Here is a 25844-nt window from a genome sequence, read left to right on the forward strand (position 1 = left end):
CAAAACTTCAGAAGTTTACGAGGCGATGCTCGTTAAAGCTCTAACAAGCATCCACCCAGTTCAAGTAGCATAAGGCATTTGAGAGACTAGCGCATAGTAAGGATGGTCTTTTCCTTCATCTGGAGGATCCGTAGGAACTAATAGGAATCAACACAACTTAGCCAACCCCACACTAGAGTCAGAGTCATTGGCGAGTTGAAGCAGCATGATGGATCAAAGGTTCGACTACTTAAAAACAACAGTAGAGAGTAGCTCGGAGCCAAGAGGCACATTGCAGTTAGAGCAGAAGATTGAAGACTCAGCAAAGGCGAGGTGTTGCAATATCGGCAAAGGCTTCGATGAGGATATCGAAGGAATAAGTGGAGGAGAATGTCACGGACAAAGTTCTAAACAGGATGTTTGATATAGTACTTATGTATATCCGTGTCTTTCTGTTTGTTCATCCTTTGCACAGCATGTAGAGGAACTGTCGAAAGCTTAATAGCCTCATTTTAGTTGGGTTTGGTGGCCTTCTTAGGCTTGTAAATAAATGTCGTGTCATGTAGACACTTGTGAGATATTCGATCTATAGTAAACCATTTTGACCCTTTGTTATGCAAGCGTTCAGAGCTTATAAAGTCTGTGTTAGAACCCTTGTAGATTCTAAACTTGGGGTTGATCTCTTTAGGGGATCGGCCTCCTTGGAACTCTATAGGGGTTCCTCCCTCCAAGTTGCTGCTCAAAGGCTGCAGAAAAGATTCATCTATTGCTTATCAAAAGAGAAGGAATACATGGCTATTTATAGGGCTTCTAAACCCTAACTCATAATAGGACTCCTACTTAAGACTCTTACTTCTAACCAACTCCTAATAGGACTCCTAGTCAAGACTCCTATTCCCTTACAACTCCTAATTCTTCTCTAAGAAAACACCTCCTACATGAATACCCCTCTCAATTAGGACTCTCCTAGCTAGAGTCCTAACAAAATGTCCCTCTCAATTAGGACTCTCCTAGCTAGAGTCCTAATAGTTTTACATGAATATCCCTCTCAATTAGGACTCTCCAAGCTAGAGTCCTAACAGACCCGCCCTCTTCAAATCAGCCTTGTCCTCGAGGTTGATGATTCATGAATTATGGGAATTTGATCTTCAAGTCATCATAGTTCTTCCAAGTGGCATCTTCTATTGGTAGGTTCGGCCATTGTATTAGAACTTCATTAGTGGGTCGTCGTCGTCGAGTCACGATCCATCGATCAATAATGGCACTTCGCTGGGTCTGGAGTTCTCTTTGGGTAGTCATATTTGGTGGGTGGCTTTGGGCTGTCTCCAAGCACCTATTTACAATTGTCTCGCCGTCGATTTGTGGGTGATATGCCATACTCCTTTTCAATTTAGTACCCTTATAGTGTAATTCTTTTGAGTCCCAATTGTAATGAGCCACGGAGCTTGGTGCTTCCTCCAATTTTTTTATAATCTTACTAGTCTCTGAATCTTCCTGCCATTCCATCTTAATATCCTTAAGAAAGTTGCTGGTCGGAAGTGAAATGGCCGGAACTTCAGCTTGCTCGGGTAGCTGCGAAAGCGCATCCATTTTTGCTGCTCAGGGGATGATTTCTTTCGCTCTAAAAAGTGCTTGAGGCTTTTATGGTCGATTTTAATTTGAAATCGTCGACCAATCAAGTAGGGTCTCCACCTCGTTGCTACGCGCACAATGGCAAGCATCTCCTATCATATGTTGACTTATTTTGATGGGAGGGAGATAATGCCTTGCTAGTGTATGTGAGTGGTTGACCATCTTGCATGAGAATGGCTCAAATTCTAACTCCAAATGTGTCGGCCTCAATAATGAAGGGTCGGTTGAAATCTGGTAGTGTTAGCACCGGCGTCGTCATCATGGCTGCCTTAAGTTTCTTGAATGCAGTGAAGGCTCTGTCCGACCATCGGAAGACATCTTTTTTCAGTAAGGAAGTAACTGGTGCACTAGTCTCTCCATAGTTTTTTACGAACTTGCAGTAGTAGCTTGTTAAACCCAGAAAGCCATGTAGCAATTTTATGTTTCTCGGGGTCGGCCAGTTTTGTATTAATTTAATTTTGAAGGGGTCCACTGTCACACCTTCCTCTGATATGATATGCCCAAGATATCCCACCTTTTGTTGAAGAAAGTAAAAATTCGTAGTGGCCGCTGTGTGTTCGAAAGGCGGTTTTCGGTATGACTTCTTCGTACACTCGTATTTGATAATACCCGGATCGAAGGTCCATCTTTGTAAAGATTTGTGCTCCCCTTCATCTAGCAATTCATCTACTATTGGAATAGGATATTTATCCTTGATGGTTATGCCATTGAGAGCTCGGTAATCAACGCATATTTGCCATGTTCCGTCCTTCTTGTGTACAAGTAGCACCGGTGAAGAGTAGAGGTTGCAACTCGGTCGAATAACTCCTGTTTCGAGCATCTCTTTTACAATCCCTTCTATTTCATCCTTCTGGAGATGTAGATACTAATATGACCAAGTATTTGCTGAAGATTTGCCTGGAAGAATCATTATATAATGATCATGCCGACGGGTAAGAGGTAGGTTGCGCGGTTCGTCAAATATATCTGAAAATTCAGCAAGCAAAGGAAGTAGATTTGGATTTTCAAATTTTGTTGGCTCTCCCTTAGTTTGCTGCTCAAGTTGTACCAAAAAGCCGCTACATGCTTTATACAAAACCTTCTCCATTTGTTGTGTGCAAATCGTCGTTACGTCGCCCTCACGTTTCCCGTGCAGTATCACCTGTTTCTCCTTACTGTAAAATTTTATAATTAGTTGCATAAAATTCAAAGAAATATCACCTAATGTCATCAACCATTTAATTCTGAGTATGGCCTCATGATCATCAAGAGGGAGGAGGAAGAAATCTGCAATTATCCCTTGGTCCTGCAGCAATAGTTTCACTTGCGGGCACCTATGATCACACTTCAAAATCCGTCCGTTGGCGACCTTAACGACAAACGTGCTGTAATTCTCAATAGGTAAGTTCATATGGACAGCAACCTTACTGTTTAGGAAGTTATTAGTGCTGCCCGTGTCGATGAGAACAGTGATCAGTTGTTGTTTGAGAAGGCCTCCAACTTTCATCGTTTGCGGGTTTGAGTAGCTAGCTAGTGTATTTACCGTAACTTCGGTTGGTTGTGGCTCTTCTTCTGCATCTTCTTCTTCATGTTCAAGGCTCTCTTTTGGATGTTCAATGACCTCTTCTTCTATTGGTTCAATCATAAGAAGTCCCCCTTTACTACAGTGATGCTCACGACTCCACGGCTCGTCACAATGCCAACATAACCCCTTCGCATATCGCTCCCGAAGCTCTTCTCTTGTTAACCTCTTTGGTGTAGGGACTTGGTCGACAGTAGGAGGGGCTAAGGGCTTCAATATTATTGGTTGAGGAGCGACCCTAGTCCTCCGAGCTTCATGGTTCAATTGCTCCTCTTGATGTCGTGCGAAAGAGATGGCTGCCATAAGCGTATACGGTTGTCGCGCTTTAACTTCTCCTCGGATCTCCGGCTTCAAGCCCTCAATGAAGGTCCTCAATAGCTATTTTTGAGACCAATCATGAGTTTGATTAGATAACCTTTCAAACCTGGTTTGGTACTCCTGAATGGTAGAGGTTTGTCGGATCTTTGCTAGTTGTCCGTCAATATTCTCGTAATCGATTGGTCTGAAGCGAATCAGCAGTCCTTCTTTGAATTGTCACCATGAAAGGACTCCATAAGTATGTTCAAACCAGTCAAACCACTGTATAGCATCCCCTTTAAGATGTATAGCTGCAATTTTCACCATAGATACATCCGCGGTTTTGTGGTACCGAAAATATCGCTCCGCGCGCGAGATCCAACCAATCGGGTCTCCTTCTTCCCATCTAGGGAAGTCCACTCTCATGCATGGATAGTTGGGGTTGGTCATAGAGCTTCCCCTCTCTTGGAAGTCATATCTTTGGGCTTGGTGTGATTGGGCAAAGCTCTCTCCTTGATGTGATTTCTTCGGGCTTAGTGGTCGGCCCAATCTGAGTTCGGTAAAGAGCGTCCGAATCTTATCCTCCATTCGCGCCTCCAAGGCTTCGAATTTAGCATTGATTGCCTCCTTAGATGCCATAGTATAAGTCTCCAAATCTATGATGTTAAGATCTCTCTTTTGTTGTTAGGTTAAAGGCATGTATAGGTTGAGAGAAGTGATGGTCGAAAGGGTTGGTGGATCGGTGGATGTAGGCTACGATTTAGGCTTGTTTTGTGGCAGTTTTGGGTGCAGTTTGAGGGTGTGGTTTAGTGAAATTTTAGGGCTGTGGATGAAAGTTTTGGATCTGTGGTAGATGGCAGTAAAGATTTGATAGAAATCAGTGGAAGTTGCAGCAAGTATGTGCCGTCTTGTAAGAGTAGAATTGTCGTCGTAGAAACAATGGTTTCTCGATATAATTTCTACCAAAAACTTAAGAGAATTGAGGAGGGAATTGATAGCAAAATCACAGATTATATGATATCAAGATGTCTAATTTAATCAAGAGAATTTCAGCAGTATAATAGGAAGAAAATTGGTGCAAGTTGCGATAGTAGAATTATCGTCGAAAAATTTCAGCGGGTTACGATGAAAATTTGCAGCAACATAAAATCGTTTTTAGAGATGAATTTCTTAATAGATCAATCTTAGATGGAAGCCAAGATGATCTATGAAGTGTATAAGAAATTTCATTTAAAAAAGATTACAAATAGATGGGTTAAGGCAACGATATGCAGCTGAAATATTCTGCAGCATAGATTTTCAAGTGCAGCAGATTGGACATAAAAGATCAATAGTTTCTATTGAGAATTTTTTGATGAAACCAAAGGGAAATCCACTATTAGGAAGTGTCATAGATGTCATAAAAATTTCGTAGAAATTTGGATAGAAAAAGCACAGTAGTAAGATCAAACAGATGGTGCTATGCGGCTTGAATTATGCAATTCAAGTGCAGCAGATTGGACATAAAAGATCAGTAGTTTATATTGAGAATTTTTTGATGAAACCAAAGGGAAATATACTGTTAGGAAGTGTCAAAGATGTCATAAAAATTTTGTAGAAATTTGGATAGATAAAGCACAGTAGCAAGATCAAACAGATGGTGCTATGCGGCTTGAATTCTGCAATTCAAGTGCAACAGATTGGACATAAAAGATCAGTAGTTTATATTGAGAATTTTTTTATGAAACCAAAGGGAAATCCACTGTTAGGAAGTGTCAAAGATGCCATAAAAATTTCGTAGAAATTTGGATAGAAAAGCACAGTAGCAAGATCAAACAGATGGTGCTATGCGGTTGGAATTCTGCAATGTATCTTTCGTCGTAGAGATGAAAACTTTGTGATGAAAAGTTTATGCAGCAATATAGGAACAATTTTTTTTTTTTTTGGATTTTCGAATAAGGATAACTAAATTGCAGCAGCAGTAAGGTAGGAAACCAGAACCTGTTGCAATTCACGGGGAGATCAAAGGATGATCCGCGGTGGTGGAGATGATGGCGGAATTCGGTGATGATCTTTTAAGCAATTGTGGGAATTGCTTTGGATGGTTGTAGAGGGTTGATGGATGGCTGTGGAAGGGCAGCGAGACGCCAAGAACGCTGCTCTGATACCAGGTGTTAGAACCCTTGTAGATTCTAAACTTGGGGTTGATCTCTTTAGGGGATCGGCCTCCTTGGAACTCTATAGGGGTTCCTCCCTCCAAGTTGCTGCTCAAAGGCTGCAGAAAAGATTCATCTATTGCTTATCAAAAGAGAAGGAATACATGGCTATTTATAGGGCTTCTAAACCCTAACTCCTAATATGACTCCTACTTAAGACTCTTACTTCTAACCAACTCCTAATAGGACTCCTAGTCAAGACTCCTATTCCCTTACAACTCCTAATTCTTCTCTAAGAAAACACCTCCTACATGAATGCCCCTCTCAATTAGGACTCTCCTAGCTAGAGTCCTAACAAAATGTCCCTCTCAATTAGGACTCTCCTAGCTAGAGTCCTAACAGTTTTACATGAATATCCCTCTCAATTAGGACTCTCCAAGCTAGAGTCCTAACAGTCTGTTTATAATTCGCATTGTCTATGAAGTGTTTCCTAGAATATTTACTTATGGATCCTGAGTGAGGCGCTTTCTCTAACCCGTTTTCTCTTCTGTAGGTCCTAAGGGACCATGGGAGGTTTCGGGGAGACTGACATTTACGGATGGACACGCAAGGGTGCCGCACGACATAGGCAAAACCAATTAAGTCCGTGATACTACGTCACTCTGCATTTATATTGACATTGATACAGTTGTCAAGTAACAATTATGTTCACATTAACATAGATAGTGATGATCATCACGACGTCTTCGATGAAAATGATGACAATCTCATCATTGACTTGTTGGGCGAATACCAACCTCAACCTAAAGCTATAATCGTCGAAGCTCCTGTTGGTCCCCATGTTATTACTTCCATCTGCATCGACTATGATCTAGATGTCGCTCAACAGAAAGGACGGGTTGAATTCATCCCACAAAAATAAATTAAATTAAGTTTGATCTAAATATATTATGAAATTTATAAAAATAAATTGAATTCGTCCCACAAAAAAATTTGTACAAAAAAAAAAATTTGCTTGGTTGGTACACGTTACTAATTAGTGATATGTTATCAAAATCTTGCTATTAGCAATTTAGGCTTTTAAAGTCTAAGCTAACGCCTTCTAAATTTGCAGGTTTGGATCATCAAGAAACCAATTACTCATGTGTAAATATTTATTTTTTTCTATTCAAGATTGTTTATTTTAATTTTTTTTGTATAATAGCGCAAATTATAAAACCAATTAAATTCAATGATACCAATTATTTTGTCATCTCCTTTCCCGCAATAATATTTTACATAGATTATATCTTTTGCCTGATTGAAATATAATTAATAATATAAGACCTTACGATTAAGGATCCAAATCTTTATAATCTAAACAAGTTTATGCTTTTTAATCTCGTAGGAGAGGGATTTGGATCCTCAATCTAAAAAAGTGAATATTTATATTATTACCAGACTAATCTTTTTTTAATGTAATCTATACTTATTTTAGGCGTAAATATGTATTTTTTATTCAACCAAAATTCTATTTGAAACATTTTTTTTTCTATTTGAACTCGTTGTTCAGATTATTATCTAAACTTAAGCTTGTTAGATTAGGAGTCAAATCCGATATAGACCAATGTTTGATCATTCTCTTTTACTCGTGAATATTTTCATAGTAATCATAAAATTTTTATGCATAATATATAATGCAATGTTATAGTTAAAAAAAACTATTAGGTGATTTAACACATTATAGATGCTGTTTATGACATTAAATGAAAAGCACAAAATATAAAATATAAAACAATATCTTCATCTAGAATTTACCAGCTCGATAAACAAAATTCCGAAATGTGTATTCTATTGGAGCAAAATATAATTGGAAAATTCAGAAAACTGGATGCAATCAAAGTTCCTAAGAACCGATAAAAATAGTAGGAGATAGGAACAATTATTTAAGAAGTTTTATTGAAGAAATGAAAATACTTTGATATATTAACATGTTCCCTCTTAAGATGGTGCTCATACCAATCTTGGATCAATGTAAAGAATGGTTTACAAGCGAAAGACTTCGTGAGTAAGGCAAGAGCAGATCGCTGCTACTGTTGCGATTGCTGTTGCTATGAGGGCACAAGCGTTCCCTTCGTTCTCCTTAAGTCCGCCCTTCGTTCTCCTTAAGTCCACCGACCGTTGGCAGATCAGCGAAGACAGCAAAGGCTACCACGATGATTGGCCGTGGAGCCTCTTAGGAATGTGGCTGCAGCGTCGTTGGTCGCGCTGGCCGAAGACGAGCGAAGCTTCGCTTTTCACTTTTCTCATTACTTTGATACCATGATAAAAATAATAAAAGATAAAAATGACATTATTCCCTCTTCTATTTATACAAATTAGGAGAAAGGATTTCCCTCAACAAGATTTTTCGGAAATCTTACGTAGCAAAATCCGATGAATTTCAAACGTCCATTTCCAACACTGACACCCTTTCCTTGTGTGGCGATCTTCGCCCGCCATCTATGGCTTGTGATCCAAAAGTCAATCGCTGTGATTGTTGGACCGTGCGTGAGAACATCATCAGGAGAATGGAAAGAACATGGTCGCTCGTTTTGACTTTGACTTCTTTTCGTTTGAATCGTGAAGCATTTCTCCTCCTTTTATATATATATATATATATATATATATATATATATATATATATATATAATTGTTTTTCCTTTAAACAAGGAAACGATTCTCCCATTAATATTGCTATAATTTGATTCTTGTTTAAGTATATATTCGATCGAACTCGATTCGGATTATGACTACCGCCGTGTTTGAATGGCGACCTCTCGAACCATCTATTGTGGAGGACTTCTTCCACGTGGACGGGAATAGCTGGTCTTACAAATTTGCGTCGAATGAGGAGGAGTTGCCTCATCGTCTCTTCTTTCCTCTGTGCTCATCCCCCGCTTTGTCTGTCTCCCCATTGCAAAAGATAACGAAAATGACTAGCTCCGGCAGCGCCACCGGGCCCCACGCCCTCTTCGTGACCGCTCCCTACCAAGGTCACTTCGCCCCGGCCGTCGACCTCGCCATCAACCTGGCCGCCAGGGGCTTCGTCGTCACGTTCGCCTGCACAGAGGCCTTCCAACACCAGCGCACCGCCTCCGGTGCCTCCTCCGCGGACCACCGCGACGTCTTCGCCGGCGCACGCTCCAGGGGCCTCGACATCCGCTACGAGCTCGTCAGCGACGGCCTGCCGGTGTCCTTCGACCGCCATTCGCACCCCGAGCAGTTCTACTCCGCCCTCCTCCACCTCCTCCCCTCCCACGTCGACGAGCTGATCCGGAAGCTCCTCCTCTCTGAGGCCCCCGTCGACTTCATCCTCACCGACACCTTCTTCTCGTGGGCGTCCACCCTGGCCAAGAACCATGGCCTGCCGTGCGTCTCCTTCTGGACCAAGCCGGCGCTCGTCTTCACCCTCTACTACCACATGGACCTCCTCATCGCCAACGGCCACTTCGCTTCTCCCGGTAAGGAACGATCGCCATGGCGTTTGTTTGTCTCGTTATTGACCGTTACGTTGTTCGTGGTGTGCGTTTAGAGAATCGCAAGGATACCATCACCTACATACCGGGCATTCCGGCGATCGAGACGACCGACCTCGCGTCGTACCTTCGGGAGACGGACACCACCACGCCCTTACAGCAGATGATCGCCAGGTCATTCGAGGAGGTCAAGAGGTGCGACTTCGTGCTGGCCAACACCGTGCAGGAGCTCGAAGAGGAGACCATCGCCGTGCTGCAGCAGGAGCAGCCGTTCTACGCCGTCGGGCCGGTCTTTCCCGACGGCTTCACCGGGGGCACCGTCATGACCTCCCTCTGGCCCGAGTCGGATTGTTCGTCGTGGCTCGACTCCATGCCGCCGAGCTCCGTGCTCTACGTCTCGTTCGGAAGCATCGCCTCTGTCAGCAAGAAAGATTTTGAGGAGATCGCCTACGGGGTCTTGAACAGTAAGGCCAACTTCGTATGGGTGCTTCGACCGGGGAGCTCGAGCTCCGGCGCCGCCAACCCACTTCCTCAAGGGTTCTTGGAGGCGAGCCGCGAGCGGGGGATGGTGGTGCCGTGGTGCCGCCAGCGAGAGGTTCTGCAGCACCCTGCGGTCGGCGCCTTCTTGACGCACTGCGGGTGGAACTCGGTGGCGGAGAGCATGTGGTGCGGCGTGCCGATGCTGTGCTTCCCGCTGTTCTCGGACCAGCCGCCCAACCGGAAGCTGGTGGTTGAGAATCTGGGAATAGGGATGGATCTCGGGGAAATCGGTGAGGTTAGCAGAGGCAAAGTGTCGAGCAGAATCGACGACCTGATGGGAGGGGAAGGCGGTGCAGAACTGAGGAGGAAGATGAAAGAGGTGAAGAAGGCCGTGCAGGGTGCGGTGGCTCCGCATGGTTCGTCGCAAAAGAACTTGGATCACTTCACCGCCGATCTACTCGGACTTCTCTCACAAAAGAAGGCATCAGCTGTCACAGAGACGAAGAGGAGTTAGGCATACATAGCCAAGTTTTTAGAGCGTAATTTAGAATATGTACCCCTTACAGCTATTTTCTCCAGTAAATGTGATGTATTATTATTCAGCTCACAAAAAATTGCAACTCAATGTAACTTTATGGTCATAATTTTAAGATTATGATAAATAAGTGGCATCCTTTGTGTCACAACCTTTAATCTAAATTAATTCAGTAATTTCGTTTGATCAAAATATTTTGATTGAAATTGATAATAATATACTTATCAATTTTTTATAAGTGAATCTTAATTTTACAGTTTGAGAAATATGACCGCTTTACTCACTCTCATATCTTGCGGCATCGAAAGCAACCCGAATTCCGCAGTAGAACGGAGAAGACACTTCAAACGCAGTAGCTTTTTCAGAACCTCAAGAAGATCACAAAGGATACATGGGTGGCGGAGACGATGACCGAGTGGTTCAAGGGCACTGGAACTCCTTGGGGACTATCTTGCCACAGTAGTTGAGGAGCAGGCTGAGGTCGACGAGGACGTTGAGGTTGATGCCGAGGACCTTGGCCTTGAGTGTGGTGCAGAGGCACACCGCCGCCTCGAGGTCGACGAGGCCGTCGATGAGAGTGCAGCACTCGCACGGCTGGAACTTGCCGACGCCGACGGTGATGAGGCCGTTGAGCACGTTGGCGCAGGCGACCAGTTTGAGGGTGTTGATGGGGCACTTGCCGTAGGAAGGCTTCGGGGTGGGGCAGGTGCCGCAGGCACTGGTGAGGGAGAAGAAGAGGAGGTTGTGGGCAAGCAAGAGGCCAAGTGATGCTTAGGCTTTGGATGCCATGGCTAGCTTCTTCCTTCTCCTCCTGCTTTTGCTGACGGCGGCAACTCGTCGAACACCTTACGGGAGTACCGCAGAAGTGCTTTTTGATAGGGAGAATAATGACATAATTATTAACCTATTCACTCACCCAACAACTCATGCACCTCCCTTCCAATCCCTGGTTATAGAGAGCATTAATCGCAGGCAACGAAGTCCATCTTCCTCTTTTTTCGGTCGTCTGACCACGACGAGCAGTAACCCCCGATGACGAAGCCCATCTCCTCCTTTTTCGATTACCTAGTGTATGTAACTGTTGTGCGCTTAACCCGCATAGGCACCAGCCATAACAAACGATGTCGTTGTAGTCATCTTTCGCTGACAATGCACCACAGAGAAGTGTACCAATCAACCATCGACATAAATGAGCCTCCCATTATCGATCGCTCAGGTACAAAAGTAGTCCCCTAAAACCCGAAAAGAGGGATGTGACCAAAAAAAAACTTTTATTATTCTCACTCCACTAATAATTTTACCATCGGAGGGATCATGTCGGAAACTTCCTCTAAACAGGGTTGCGAGCTCTACCTAAACCAGCTAGAGAGTGGCTCATCACATTAGCAGATCTACAGAGGTGAGCGACTTCCACCGCTGTAAGTCTGTCAAAAAGGTGGAAAATATCGCAAAAAAAAAGGACAAAGCGTCTGTCTTGATCCGTAAATGTGTTCATTGGAGGAGTTCAGCAGCCTCGAGTCCTTCCCACAATGCCAACACCTCAGCCATCAGACGGCTTTCTGCCTCGCACGGGCCACCACCGAGCCAAAGGGGTGTGTTCGCCGAGTCCTGAACGGAGAATCCAGTACCGGAAGGGTGGTCAATAATAATGAATGAGCCATCAAAAGTTAGACAGTAACACAAACTTACCTGTAGGACTCCTGCCCCATCCCCTCTAGTCTCTACATAGCCCTCGGTACCTGGGAGCTGCATGTGGGGTTCGTCGCACAGTTGTTGCAGAGAAAGATGACGAGGGAAGCCACGTGAACGATGAGTCCGGTGGGCAAAGAGTTTTAGCTGGCATCACATGTCGGCTTGTGTCGTACCTACTCCACGGGATGAATCCGGTGGGCAAAGAGCTTTAGCTGGAATCACATGCGGCTTGTTTCCTTCCTGCTCTGCGTGATGCAGCACGCATCGCGATAACTTGTTCTCATCTGTTTATTTCCTGGCAATCTCATCGCTATAACTTGTTCTCATCTTTTGATTGTGGTCTCTTATGTACTGTTGCTATGAAATAAAGGCTACTGTGTCTCCTGTAAACTTACCATGGAGATCCAGAATTATTGAAGAACAAGGAGCCCACTGGGTGTGAAGAGCAGAAGAAAATAACTGTTGTTCAGACGAAGCAATTCCCTGCCAAGAACGAAACTCCAGTTATTAAGATGGGTTATGTGAGCCATGTGAGACCACCGCAGCTTCTCAAGCACGAAACCAAGTTGTCCTTCCTCAGGCAATGCCCTGCATCGTCATGCGTGGTGACAATTAAGTACGTCAATGCCGATATGGTTGACTGCACTGCTTGTGGGGTGTTTGATGAATTGTCAACCCTGGAGATGAGACCATGTGGTGAAATGGCTTCGTAGTACGTGCGCAGTTGAAGAAGCTGTGGATGGAATGGACAATGCTCTTGTAAATAGTTAGAAAATTCTTTCTTAGCCACACTGGTCTATCAATCACTGTTGTTATCGTTACCATCATGGTCGTGATCATATTTGTTGTAATATTCAATTGTGAATGGGATGACCGGCGTACCGAACAGGTTTCCTGGTCAAATCCATCTCCAGCGCGCAGCGGCCATATTTGCCTGCCTTCTCCAGAGTCGAAATCACCTGCTCAGCTGACCATCTCAACACTTAAAAACAGCATCCTTGATTTTTCTAAAGGAAAATTGGTCTCAAATACTTTTTATTGTCAGTGTATAACTAACTAATACAACATTTTATGGATCAAACACAATCCCAACTCTCCCCCACTGGATGCTAAAGAGAGTTCATCAACGGGAAAGGACATATAGCATAAAAAGCAGTGTTTCCAAAAGAGCAATTCCACTGCAAGTGCAATCATGGTGCCGATTCCCATAAGACAAATTCTACGGCCACAAAGAAAAAGGTAACTACTGTTCTTCAACATAATTAAGAAAATAGAGCGCATATGCATCCATGTCGAGAAGAGAGCATAAAAAAGAAGCATTCAGAATGCGTATATATTATTCCAGTTGCAGGATCACCAAATAAAGTCAAGGAACCGATGTAAAGAAGCATCAGCAGATTGCCCCGTTGCTCTTGAGGTTGTCACAAGACCTCGAACAATGTCTTATGGTTCCCCACCAAGCTCCACCCGCAGATTGTCATATGGATAAACTTTGGGTGCCTATGAATAGCAGCAAAATAACATTAGGAAGACGCCACAAGTTAAATAAAGAATCCACTTTGGCTATTGTTAATAAGCTCCTCATTTACAAATCAGCTTACTCTTGTAGCCAAATGAATGTCGACCTCAAGTCATAAATGCACGATTTGCACTAAACTAAAATGTCAAGAAAGAAAATGAAATATAAACAATGTGCTTATGAGGAACAAGGCTGTAACACCAGATGCTTATCAGACGTAATAATCTTCTAAAAGGTTAGTCAGGACAAAATACAAATCTTCACTTAATACATTAGAATCCAGTGCAATAAACTAAAATGTCAAGAAAAAAAATGAAACATAAACAAAGTGCTTATGAGGAACAATGCTGTAACACCAGATGCTTTTAAGATGTAATAATTTCCTAAAAGGATAGCCAGGACAAAATACAAATCTTCACTTAATACATTTGAATCCAGTGCAATGTACCCAAAAGTATTTCCAAACCAAATTAAAGGTGTTTAGTTTTCAGAATTTTAAACTAAACCAAGCGGAACTAAGGAAAAGGCTGAACCAAAACCAACAGGAAATTAGTCTGCTCAGTTTGGTTTCTTGTTTTACAAATGATTACTGTTTACTAGAATACATATGAACACTTGTGAGGATAAAATATATCTTTTAATAATGTTATTATTAAATATATGATTATGTGGTACCCAAGATACTTCTATATGAGATTTATAACACCCTAATCATAAATTCAGTTTGGTTCAAACAAACTAGAAACCTCAAACTCAAACAAACTATAAACTATCCAACTCATAATTTCAATATTGCAATCAAAGCTGTCAATACAAGAAAACCAAACACAAGCATAGCATGACAGTTTGGTTGATTTTCTTGGTTTCATCAACTCCTGCACAACCCCACCCAGAACCTTGCTCCAAGAAAATCTGATTATCAATGAAAAATAACATATATATCGTCTGGGCATAAAATCATTAATTTTGACACCTGCTAAAGTTGCAGTCACACAACATGGTGCCCAATTTGCAAGTTATCCATGCTACAGATCCTGTATAGGAAATGAAAGTTAGCTTTGACTATGCCGTAAAAGATGTACTTGGAATTGTCTACTGCTCCTATTGAGCACTGCTGATCCAATCTTAATGAAAAACGACATTATCAATTGCATCATTTGGGAGATTTGGGTACACAGACATATGGTTCTTCTGGTGTACTTGTTTGGTTATTGTAATATTAATTCATTAATAACCAGTGATACAAATGTCAGAGCCTCTTCTTGTTATCTTCAAAGGGAATGAAGAGAGTTGCTAGTCACTAAAATAATCGAACCCTCATCATACATGCATGATCAATTCATCGAGTGAGTTATTTAAGTCAAGGCAATCCTTGGTACCATGGTATGGTTGGACCTTTGTGCGTTGGTGACCAGGGCTTGATGAGTTACTTAAGTCAAGGCAATCCTTAGTACCATGGTATGGTTGGACCTTTGTGCGTTGGTGACCAGGGTAAGTCACACACATTAACTGATCCCAAACCCTCGCTGACGGTAGCCTAGTACACTGGACTGTCCTTTCTCACTCCTATTCAGCCATGTCACTATCACAAGCAAGATGGAATTACCATTACTAATAATTGATTGTAACACTATATAGCTCCGATACTGTCCAGCTCTGTAAACAAGGAGTTGAGTCACTTATATCAGGACACACCATATACCATTACATTAACAATAATACTGTAATAATGGTGGCACTAAGTAAAAAAGGAAAGGATGTTTCTATCCACTATCACTTGTGGAGACCATATTTGCAATTTATTTAAGTGTATGCATTATCAGTACATACGTGTACAATATGTATTAAGGGGACAAGAACATATGAAACTTAAGTGAATATACGCATAAGGTTTTCAACCCAATTATAAGCAAGCTTGGGTACAAAACTTGGGCGGGCCCTAAACCAGGAAAATATTAACCTGACTAGATCTTTGGTCATACTCAGGTTAAAGCCTAAGCAACTCAACCAGCCTTTTCCAATCTAACCCAGCTATATTGGGAAGAACATGACCATACTTTAGCTTTCGATGTCGAAGAACTCCAATCCCCAAATGTTCTTTTTCTTCTATGGCCTCAAAAGCATTTGATCATCTTTTGCTGCAACTCACAGAACAGCCTGATCTGAACTTAGGTCAATGGAACTTGGACAACAATAAGGTCAACTCACGGATTCAACCATGGTTAGAGTTGTCAGGATAGTCCTCTGTTTACATCTAACCTGTCCCACCTTTCCCAGATTGCAGCCCTACATTCAATAAGCAGTCTAGAGCAAGACATGATATAATGAAAATATAATCATCTATAAACTACTCTATAAACCAACTACAGAAAATATAATGATCAACTCATCAGCCATCTATAATCTAGGCATTTAAGGGTACAGATTCCACCTATGTAGTAAAGCACCACCCAAGCAGCTGTCTCGTACAAAAAACACTCCAACTCCTTGATAAGACTGATACACGAAAAGGAATTACAAGGACAACAACAAAACCCCAGTTTAGCCCTAATGTTGTTTCTATGTGGCATGGTCTGTATGGTACTTTTTTTCCTGTCTGAAGATTCAAGTTGTACGCCACAGATGCATGTCCGGAACCAAATCAAACCAACCAAACTTCAAGATGTACTTTCACATTACTGTAAAAACTCAAATACATTTGTACATGAAAAGTTCTAGATACGTGGTTCTTTATTTATTTTTTATCCCTTTGGACATCTTAGTTCTCCAAACCTTCTTCAAGATTATATGACACGGAGAAGGATAACTGTGGACAGGAACGCTATGCTGCTCATGGAATCTTGAGATGCATGAGGGTAGCAACAATTGTATATTCTTTCAATTCAACAGATACTAGTAGTCTTCTGATGCTTTTATAAGGTTCCACACAATAATAATGTTTGCTTTTAGTTCCGAGTCTTCCTAATATAAGTAGGCGTCGTCCTGAAACTCCGGAAGACACAAAGGGATCCCCAAGTTTCCCAATGAACATCAATAAGACTAGTATAATGGCATCGATAGGGTTAAAATTTGACTCCGATGCTCGAGAAAATCTAATTGATGTAAATAATCAATACTCGAAACTGGATGTAGATGCACACTGGAATCCAAGGAAAGCCAAAGGACTCACATAGGGTATCTTGGACGCTTTGTCGTTCCAGACAGCAAGCAAACCGAGCGATGCGAAGAAGCTGAGCCCTCCGCACAGCCATGCCAACGCTTCGTACTAATTAAAGTGTCACAGAATGACATACATATCCATTTCGCAATAAATAAATAATCAAAACAACAACAAGAAACAAAAACCCTAATTGTTAGGAGGATGAGCGCACCTTTCCTACGGTGGGGGCGATCCGATCTATACAGGGTTCCGGGAAAGGGGTACCGTTGTCCCAAAGCAGATCGTGGTCAGCCGGCAGCTATCAAGCCAAGATTGAGAATTTGATGGGGAACAAGAGAGAAAAGAGAGAAGAGAAAGGGAAACAAAAAGAATCGGGGGCGAAATTTTACAGGCTTGTCGGGGACGATGTGCTTGCCGAGGGGGAAGCCCATGCCGGAGCGCGACCGGAGGGCGGAGGCGGCGGATCGGGCCGCCACGCCGTTGCCGCCCATGATGCGAGACGCGACGCCGCTCAGTCTCCCGGCCATTTCTCCCTCGCGAGCTTCTCTCCTTGCTAACGACTGGGATTTCGTTTCGATCGCAGAGGCTTGCAAACCATGGGTGTCTCGCGACGGTATTCATACTCGGGTGCCGCAGGTAGGGCTTTACCGGATCCGTTGCGCACGTAACACGAACCGATAAAAGACCACGGAGTTTTCTCGACGTGGATCCGGATCTGTAATTTCGGGTCGGGTACCGGACATTTGCCAGCTTAACGGGTCTAGTTATTTTAGCGGGTCCCTTGGCACAGCAAGTGCGACATCGCCGGTATTTAATGGAAGGGGAGTACACATAATAGTGTATTATTTTTTTCATATCCAAATTTATTCGACTTCCTTAAAGTAATACTTTTACGATAATTCAAGACAAATTGAAGTAGAAAAAATAGATAATCAAATCGAATGTGAATTTGGATAGAGTTCAATTAATCGATATGCTTACTCATTTATAAATAATAATAACATCTTTGTCTACCTTATTTTTTTTATTTTCACAATCTGAGATATGAGTCGAAAAATCGATATCTTAATGAAAAAAATTAATATATCCAGTCTTATCTTTATATTTAGAAAAATTATTTTTAATATTTGAAATGTTCTTTTCCTCAAGAAAAATCTACTTCAAATTAAAAAATAATAATTTCTCTAAAACTTTTGGTATGATTTCTCTAATCAAGTGAATTAAGAAACAAGAGAAACTGGTTAGTGAGAATAGAGTAGAAAAGCAATTAGATTTTATCACCATGTCTTCATCACAGGTGACCTCTCAACCACGCAAAGTCATGTAGAAAGCACATTATAAACAGCAAGCAAAATCATTGGAAGAAGAGAGACTCTGAAGACAGTACAGACGAACATGGCCATAACCTAAGAGTTCACCACAAGTTCAACTCGAAGAAACAGTAGAGCAGCAAACAACCAAGCACTTCAGTGGTCACACACACATGGAAAGTTCAGAGAGACACATCGGGTCGTAGTAACTCTTAACACCTCCAAGTTAGAGTCAGGCTAAGCTTCTTCAGCATATGCCGGTTCAAGGATCTCGGACTCGGCATCCTGCACCTCCTTCTCTGTCTTCTTTCCTTTCTTGGACTTGTAGTACACACTCATAAAAGTACCGACTGCGCCATACTTCTGACGGCAGTGCTCATAGTGTGACCCATCGAACATCCGCCAAAAGTTCTTCTCGGTGAGCTCAGATACAGCATACTGGGGCTGGAAACTATGGTTCTGGATCAGCCACTCTTCAAGATTGCGGACTGCTTCGGCACCATTGAACTCCTCACCCCTAAACACAGGACCCGGGGCATAGTACACACCGATGTCTGTGAACATTTGGGCATAGCTCGTGTCCCCCTGGCGGTGATGATGCTCGAAGCCTGGCTCTGGGTACACCATCGTTTTCACGGGAAGCTTAAACAATCGATGGGGACATAGCCATATTGGATAAACCTGCATAACATCAAAAGAAAGCCAATTTAAGTTGTCTGTATGTACTATGTAGCATGCATCAACAAAAAGAAGCTTGAATTTTTTTGTTTTCTATACATAAACCAGTTTCTTAGGATTAAAGATTGAATAGCATGATGTGGAATTCCTTGAACACCTGATCTAGGAGTAACATTTAATATGTGTTTGGGTTCAATCTATTAGCAAGACTAAAAATTTATACTATTTATCAATCATTGGCATTAGTTCTGAGACTAAGCAAAATCATATCAATGGTTGCTGAGTCACCAATAGGTACCTCCATTTCATGATGACAATACTCGAGAGCCTCCCCAACTTTGTAGAGAGGAACCAAGAGATCCTGGATCACATGCATCTCATGATAATAGTTTCTGATTGATTCACCCTGTGTGGCCTTAAGCAAAGAAACCTTTGGTGGCATCATCCAGCCCAAAAGCCATCTGAACCACCATTGATCTCCGAATGGCAGAATCAACTTGCCTTCCCAATACAAGCATCTTGTGTGCCTATGGTAATACTCTCGGGTGGGAATGTACTCCACAAACTCGCCCCTCTTGAGTGCCGTCTGTGCATGCTGATAAAACCAAGGTTTAAACCACCACCCTACATTGTTGATGACATTCCCCTTCTTCTTTGCTTCTTCCTTGGAGGCATACCTACCAGTCATGTGCACAGCCTCGGTTGGAGTGTAGATCATTCCCTCGACAAAATCTGGAACTTTTGATGGATCCCCATCTCTGGGTGCAAAAGAATCAGCGTAAGCCTGTGCAAGTTCCTTCAGGGTTCCCCTGTGCGGGCTATAGGTAAGCCTCATATATTCCTTAATGGGAATTAGTTTTATCTCTGCAGAAACTAGGAGACCAAGAGTTCCTTGAGACCAAGGAATCCCATAGAAAAGGTCAGAGTACTCGTTGTCCTTTGTACACCTCACAACTCGGCCATCAGCAAGAACAACTTCCATGGCAACAACTGTGTCAGAAAAGAGCCCATAAATGTGTGAGCTCCCCTCGATTCCATAACCATTAATAAGTCCACCTACAGTGAGATCATCAAGTTCGGCAACTACCGCAAGTGCAAGGTTCATAGGAACTGTATATCTAGTTATCTGACCCATATTAACAAGAGGCTCCACCTTAGCAACCATTCGCTCTTTATCAACCTCAATAATGTTTCTAAATGCCGAGAGATCAACTTCAAAATGTCGTACACGTTTATAATCAACATTGCGCATGCCAACAGCAATATACGGTTTCCTGGCCGTGCACACAAGACCATCTTTCTTGGGATCTCTCTGCTTGAGGCGATTCACAACTTTCTTAACATTCTCCTCGTGTTCCTTCTGGCGACGCTTTTCTGATTTCATAGCAGATTTCACATCACCTAGAAATAATTTGAAGTAGATAAAGCAAGAAACTGGAAGCACAACAAAAATGACAACAATCCATCGGAACTGGACCAGATAGTCCACCAAAACTTTCTTCCTTTTGGGTCGCAAAGGTGCTTGTAGATCAGACATGCTTCGAACCTGAATTTTGACAAGACAAAATGGTGAGCAAACCGTTTGATATTCTGTCACATTTGAGATTGAACTGCAAATTACAGACAAGCAAGAATTCATAAAGTAAACTAAAAAAATTGCATTCAGAATAACCAGTGAAAGGAAAGAAAGGGACTGTCATGCAGCTGAAAAGTCCAACTTGGCTCTTCTCCTTATCACAAAGTTTGTCTTCTTGATATTTCCTTTAGGATAAACATTGTCTAGTAAACTCAAAGCAAGGAAAGTCCTAACAACCAACATAACACAAGAGTCTGAAAGTGCCCTTTCAATAAAAATCCCAAAACTGTATCATGAGCAAGAAAACTATTTGATTATCTATACATTAATAAGTTTTAGATAGTGGGTCATGGAAAGTCCTTTACTGCTTCATGTATCATAACTCAAAATAATGTAGAAGCTTCGGAATTTAAGGAGACTAAACCTGCAAACTTCAGACCCTTTCTACGGCCCATAATGGTTGGAGTTAAAAACACCAGACCACCCAACTTTTCATACACCAGTAAACATTAACCGAACTTTCCACAATTGTAATTGATATACACACAAGTAAAAGGATGATACATGTATACGGTAAAGAAGACTCATTAACCTAATCCATATCTTTGTAGGGTGTGACTGTTGAGAATATAGATCAGGAAATATGAGCACAACAATGTGAAATCATGCATCGGTTCGAAGAAGCCACCAGGTGTACTGGATAACTCAAATAAGCAATCTCATTCAACCAAAGGAAATAAAACCCACAGTGATTACTTGGAAAATATCCACTTAAAAAGCTGGCATCAAACGTTCTGCTTTCTCATTGATAGATGGGCATAATGGTAACTACGAGTGATAAGCTTGCCACTGACCATGCAAGAGGTTCTTAGATGCCTGCCCGTTTAATCTACAAATTGCTCCAAAAGAAAAAAAGGGAGCAAGAACCAATTGTTCATGAACGGTGAAGGTTCATATCAGAATGAACATAGAAGACCCTGGGGAAACATACAAAATAAGAGAACATCTAATCATCATCACATTTTGCTAGTGTGTGCTAGAGTTTTTGCAAGTGTTGTGGTCGATCAAAAGTAACACAAGTCTTTAACAACCACATCTAGATGGACTTTTTCCTACTCACAGGTTAAAAGACATGAACTGGATCAAAGTGAACAAGACCCAGCAACATCACGCAGCGGACAAAGATTTCCAACAAGTGCCACCTAGAAAATAAAGAGGAAAAAAACAAAACCACTTGAATAGCTGCCACACTTGATGTCTCTAGCAATTGAACGTTGTACTAGAAGTTAAAAAACAGTGTTTTTGATCTATAGATCTGAGGGATGACCACTGATCTCGCAAGGGAAACTAAGATCTTGACAAAACCACTTAAATCCCTCCGTCAGCTACCTTACTTAGTTGGTAAGACCTTGACAGTTTATCGCAAAGTACTTACTCGAATCTCACAATCATCACTTCCCCTTTGCAAAATAATAATAATGATGATGAGCTACCCAAATTTTCACCTTTTTTTGGAGGAAAAAATAAACAAACTACTACAACATTAGCATGAATTGGTAGACTAGCAACTATATTTACTGAACTATGCACAGAAGGGGGTAAACAACAAGTATCTATGGAAAAAGAAATGCTTGCCAAATCAAGGACGTTCAAAGAAATAAATGATGCCGGATTCAGTTACTCAAACAAAAAAGAAAAACAGAAAAGGGCAGAACTTTTTTCTTTTGCACGGAAGAAGAAACTAATTAAGTAAATCGATAAACTTTGACAGATGAAACAAAATTGAAATTTTGATCATAGCGTGAGACACTACGAAGCACGAAACCAAGATTCTACTCTTGCCAGCGACAATTACGCCACAGGAAAGTAGTAACAGAAAGATCCACACACACACAAAGAAGCAAACAAAAAGGCAAGCTTTTTCGCAAGGTTTCTTCAAGAGGAGGAGCAGGGGGACCTGATGGACGACGGACGAGAAGGGAGCGAGGTACGGCCGCCGAGGCCTCTGTGGAAGTAGGGATGGGGCCGGCCGACGCTTTTGGAGATGAGGTTAATATAACGAGAAAAGAAGCTCATACGTTGCGCTCTGCAGGCTTTTTAACGATCAAATTTCAAATAGCGGATGATATCCTCAATGATATGTCTTTCGATTTTTATATTATTTAAAAATTATATTAATTTTTTTATTTTTTTATAAATATTTAATCTCAGTTGTAACGAGTAAAATATCTAATGGTAAACCGAAGTAAGATAAAATATACCCAATAATAAATCTTACAATATTTCTATCGGTAAAATCGACGATGTAAGGATAAATAAAATTAAATATTTTATTTTTATAAATATAAATATTTTAATATAGTTTTAAAAGTATATAAACTGATATACTAAATATAACTAATTATAAGGGAAATCTATAATTAGTCTGATCAATATGATCCTATGGTTAGAATATTCCATGTCTGTTGAGACATTTTATTTTTTATTATTATTATTCATATTTTTAGAGAATAAAATAATGTTTTTTTATAAGTTGAATTTTTTTTTTGATAAGGGGTTATTCCCTCCTTAATGACACTTTGGGCTATGTTTTTTTTTTGTTCTATTAAATAATAAATATTTTTAAAAATTATAATTAACTTAAGTCTAAGTATTTAAATTATTAATATCAATATTAATTTAATATTGATCTTGACGAGAGACTCGAATAAAAAAAATTACTCTTGCAAAGATGACTTGAATAGATTTATAAATACTAGATAAATCTACTATTGTTTACTTGAATTTAAACATTTTATATTAGTGGATTGAGATTCACCATATATATATATATATATATATATATATATATATATATATATATATAAGTTATTCATTTTAAGTGGAGTATATATTTTTGCCTGTGATTTGGGCAAGAGCATTAAATGCTGAAAATACATATATTAATAGGGTGTTATTAGAAGATCATGAGTTTGAGAGAGAGAAGTTGTTCCGATCCATATGAAAACAGAATTCATCGATAAGATTTGTCATCATTTTTGTTGTTTACTTAAATCCAGATCTAAAAAGGCAGGATATTCTCTGAAATTATTATCGATCAAAAGTATTAATAGTTTCCCAAACATATTATATTATATTATATTATATTATATATATTTATATATATAAAAGAATGGAAGACATCTGGGTAGCATGAGATTATTTTTATTTATTCTCACTCCTAAACCTTTACTGATAGTGATTGTAATTTAATCTAACATTTCTATCTGTCAATCACAAGCACCTTGATCATGCTTCATACCCTGTATATAAAGATACTGTTTTGGTTAAGAGAGTTAATTACCTATTAACTCTTATAATTAGTTGTTATCTTTAATACTTTGGTTCATATATTTTTAAAAATTATATTGAGAACTTTATATTTATCAAAGTGAAAGATTTAATCTCGTTTCTTCTTATATCGTCGGATTAAAAATACTATACATAGTTAATGATAAATTAAAATAAAATAAAGTCTTAGCATACTACCAATGATAAATCATGTGATGTTATAGAATCGACGAGTAGAAACGAGAATAAATATTTCACGACTTTTAAATGCATATGAATGTAGATTTTAAATATAACTAATTATAAAAATAATTTATAAATTTATATAAAATTAAATAGTAAAATAAGTATAGATCTGCTTTTACTTAGATCTTCTATAGTATTATAATACAACCACTCCAAAGCAGGATCTATCTTTATGGTGAGTGCAGAGGTAGGTATCATCTCTCTATCTCCTACTGTACTCCATATTATTTATCCCACAGCATGTGGAGGAGGAGGAGCTCAAAAAGAAAAAGGATTGCACCATTAGTGGAGTTGAAATATGATAATGTTAGAGTAGTAGACCTTCTACTGAATAATGTGTACTCCAATGTGGCTCAGCTGAATTAAACCTCAGCAAAGATACTCACACGGCAGCTGGGCATGAATAGGTCGTGAACTGTTATGACAGGAGAGAGAGAGAGAGAGAGGGGAGCATGCGCGGTGGAGAGGTGTTGTCCGGCAGATGTTGTCGGATCTGACGATGGGTTTTGAAACTCGAGTTAGAGGATGCCATGTGACCTTTCTGCCTTCAAACGATGACAGTACTCCTCGGCAGTCTTTCAGATCTCTTTCTCGAGCCGATCACGTCGTCGGAATCAATCGCAGCGCCATTTCCGGCCTTGAGAACGAAGACCCGTGACCGGCTTTGGATCTTCCATCCATCTGGTTATGTAGTTCCTGCAGATGCTTGCGGGTTTAAGAGCTTGTTTTAGTGTGCCGAGGAATAAATCTATGGATTCAAATGGGGATCGGTCAAACTAGATCTGAAACACTTGCACTCTTTTACTCCGTTGTTCCCTCTGCTGCCTCACCTCTGTGTGTCGCTTCGATGATTACTATATGTCCTGAAACATCATCATCCCCATGTGTTGAATCCTCGTCGGTCCTAAGTTCATGCTGCATGTGAGATTATATTGATTTTTAGCACACGATCTCTCCACTGCATTTGAGGAGACAGTGACTACAGTGTTTGAATCAGATCAGATTAAATCTTGTTGAAATCACAAGTTGTAAAAAGCATTCACTCTAGGAGGAATTGGCAGATCAAACTACTGAATTGTCTTTTTCTTTGGATGATGCACACATTGTTTTCTCTCTCTCTCTCTCTCTCTCTCTCTCTCTCTCTCTCTCTCTCTAGGAAGAGCATACATAAAAAGCATTCAACAACAAAGGAATGGTGGGTGGGTTCTTTCTACGTATTTAGCATTACTGATCATCAATCTAATGATGATAAAAAAAACCATGAGTTCGGATTTTGCTTTTTCTCCTCTTTTTCTAATATTCGAGAAGGAATATTATCAGTTCTATATTTGCATTGTATATAAAGAAGATCTCTGATAAAGGATCTATGTAGCCGATACTAAAATAGTTAGGATTTACAAATTTATCAGAACATAGAATTTGTCGTAAGGAGGAAACTGAGACAACTCTGTCAAAACATTTCCATTCGAGACTACGTGAATCAATTTTCTATATTAATACTGGACATATAAGACATGTTCGAGAAGGATAAACTATTCGGTTTCCTCGATGGTTTGAAGCCATGGGCTCAACAAGAACTGCATCGAAGGAATATCACTAATGTGATCGGGGCAATTGCGATCGCAGAAAAGCTCACCGACTTTGTTTCCTCTGAAGACTTTCCTTTGTATCGTCTATATAATACTCCAATTCATTTATACAAAAAGAAAAAAAAATAATGATCAAAGATAAATATGATATTTAGCTCGATCATACCCGACTCATGAACTCAATCATCAAACAACCTTCCACTTCCAAGGTGATGGATGCCATTGACGGTCCGGTGAGCCCAAAAGCCACACCCAAGTCCTGCAAAGACCACCACGGCTCATTCTCGAATCTATCCACACAAGCATCGAGTGGGAGGAATGCAACTATGAACGGTTCGAGAAGTCACCTATCAACCCTTACGTCAAAGAAACGTGACCACTGACCAAATTAGATCGAGCACCTCAAGAACATGCGTTACAACCGAGTCAGAAGGGATTCATGAAACTTGGTAGGTCATATGACATCGAACGCCAAAAGAGAGAGTCTTACGTTAGGATGAAGTCAACCATGGCATGTACTTTGTACCAATATAAAAGGCATAGTTGGATGTGTCCATTCCAACCTGTTTGCACTGGAAGTATTTTGTGCATCACGCGTTCACGTTTGACCACCGTGGCAACACTGCAG

At 40.7% G+C, this 25844-nt stretch overlaps 3 protein-coding genes and 1 pseudogene across 3 annotated transcripts; 1 reads left to right on the forward strand and 3 right to left on the reverse strand.

The window, feature by feature from the left end:
- Positions 1-8461: 8461 nt before the first annotated feature.
- On the forward strand, positions 8462-10280 carry LOC135612391 (UDP-glycosyltransferase 86A2-like). Its single transcript, XM_065108653.1, has 2 exons — positions 8462-9086; positions 9158-10280. Exons 1-2 carry the CDS (start codon positions 8558-8560, stop codon positions 10093-10095), a joined length of 1467 nt encoding a protein of 488 aa, XP_064964725.1. The 5' UTR covers positions 8462-8557; the 3' UTR covers positions 10096-10280.
- Positions 9553-12782, reverse strand: LOC135612393 (14 kDa proline-rich protein DC2.15-like; annotated as a pseudogene).
- Positions 12783-13114: 332 nt separating this feature from the next.
- On the reverse strand, positions 13115-17091 carry LOC135612392 (NADH dehydrogenase [ubiquinone] 1 beta subcomplex subunit 8, mitochondrial-like). The gene is made up of 4 exons (XM_065108654.1): positions 16877-17091; positions 16699-16785; positions 16497-16592; positions 13115-13308 (listed from the first exon to the last, which is right to left on the reverse strand). The coding sequence occupies exons 1-4, from the start codon at positions 17012-17014 to the stop codon at positions 13252-13254; spliced, it is 378 nt and encodes a 125-aa protein (XP_064964726.1). The 5' UTR covers positions 17015-17091; the 3' UTR covers positions 13115-13251.
- A 718-nt stretch (positions 17092-17809) lies between these two features.
- LOC135612394 (delta(24)-sterol reductase-like) lies at positions 17810-22147 on the reverse strand. The gene is made up of 3 exons (XM_065108657.1): positions 22009-22147; positions 18774-20021; positions 17810-18478 (listed from the first exon to the last, which is right to left on the reverse strand). Exons 2-3 carry the CDS (start codon positions 20010-20012, stop codon positions 18035-18037), a joined length of 1683 nt encoding a protein of 560 aa, XP_064964729.1. The 5' UTR covers positions 20013-20021; positions 22009-22147; the 3' UTR covers positions 17810-18034.
- Positions 22148-25844: the final 3697 nt, after the last annotated feature.

This window comes from Musa acuminata, chromosome BXJ2-5 (assembly GCF_036884655.1).
Source record: "Musa acuminata AAA Group cultivar baxijiao chromosome BXJ2-5, Cavendish_Baxijiao_AAA, whole genome shotgun sequence".
In the NCBI taxonomy this organism is placed as follows: Eukaryota; Viridiplantae; Streptophyta; class Magnoliopsida; order Zingiberales; family Musaceae; genus Musa; species Musa acuminata.

What these genes read in the sequence shown, in the direction of transcription:
- LOC135612394 (XM_065108657.1), bottom strand. Translation starts at nt 20,012, where the DNA reads ATGTCTGATCTACAAGCACCTTTGCGACCCAAAAGGAAGAAAGTTTTG. An exon ending in ATTGTCATCATGAAATGGAG is followed by an intron (nt 18,479 to 18,773) that starts GTACCTATTGGT and finishes GATGTTATGCAG; the next exon opens with GTTTATCCAATATGGCTATG.
- LOC135612392 (XM_065108654.1), bottom strand. Translation starts at nt 17,014, where the DNA reads ATGGCCGGGAGACTGAGCGGCGTCGCGTCTCGCATCATGGGCGGCAAC. An exon ending in ACATCGTCCCCGACAAGCCT is followed by an intron (nt 16,786 to 16,876) that starts GTAAAATTTCGC and finishes TTGGCTTGATAG; the next exon opens with CTGCCGGCTGACCACGATCT. An exon ending in TCGCCCCCACCGTAGGAAAG is followed by an intron (nt 16,593 to 16,698) that starts GTGCGCTCATCC and finishes CACTTTAATTAG; the next exon opens with TACGAAGCGTTGGCATGGCT.
- LOC135612391 (XM_065108653.1), top strand. Translation starts at nt 8,558, where the DNA reads ATGACTAGCTCCGGCAGCGCCACCGGGCCCCACGCCCTCTTCGTGACC. An exon ending in CGGCCACTTCGCTTCTCCCG is followed by an intron (nt 9,087 to 9,157) that starts GTAAGGAACGAT and finishes GTGTGCGTTTAG; the next exon opens with AGAATCGCAAGGATACCATC.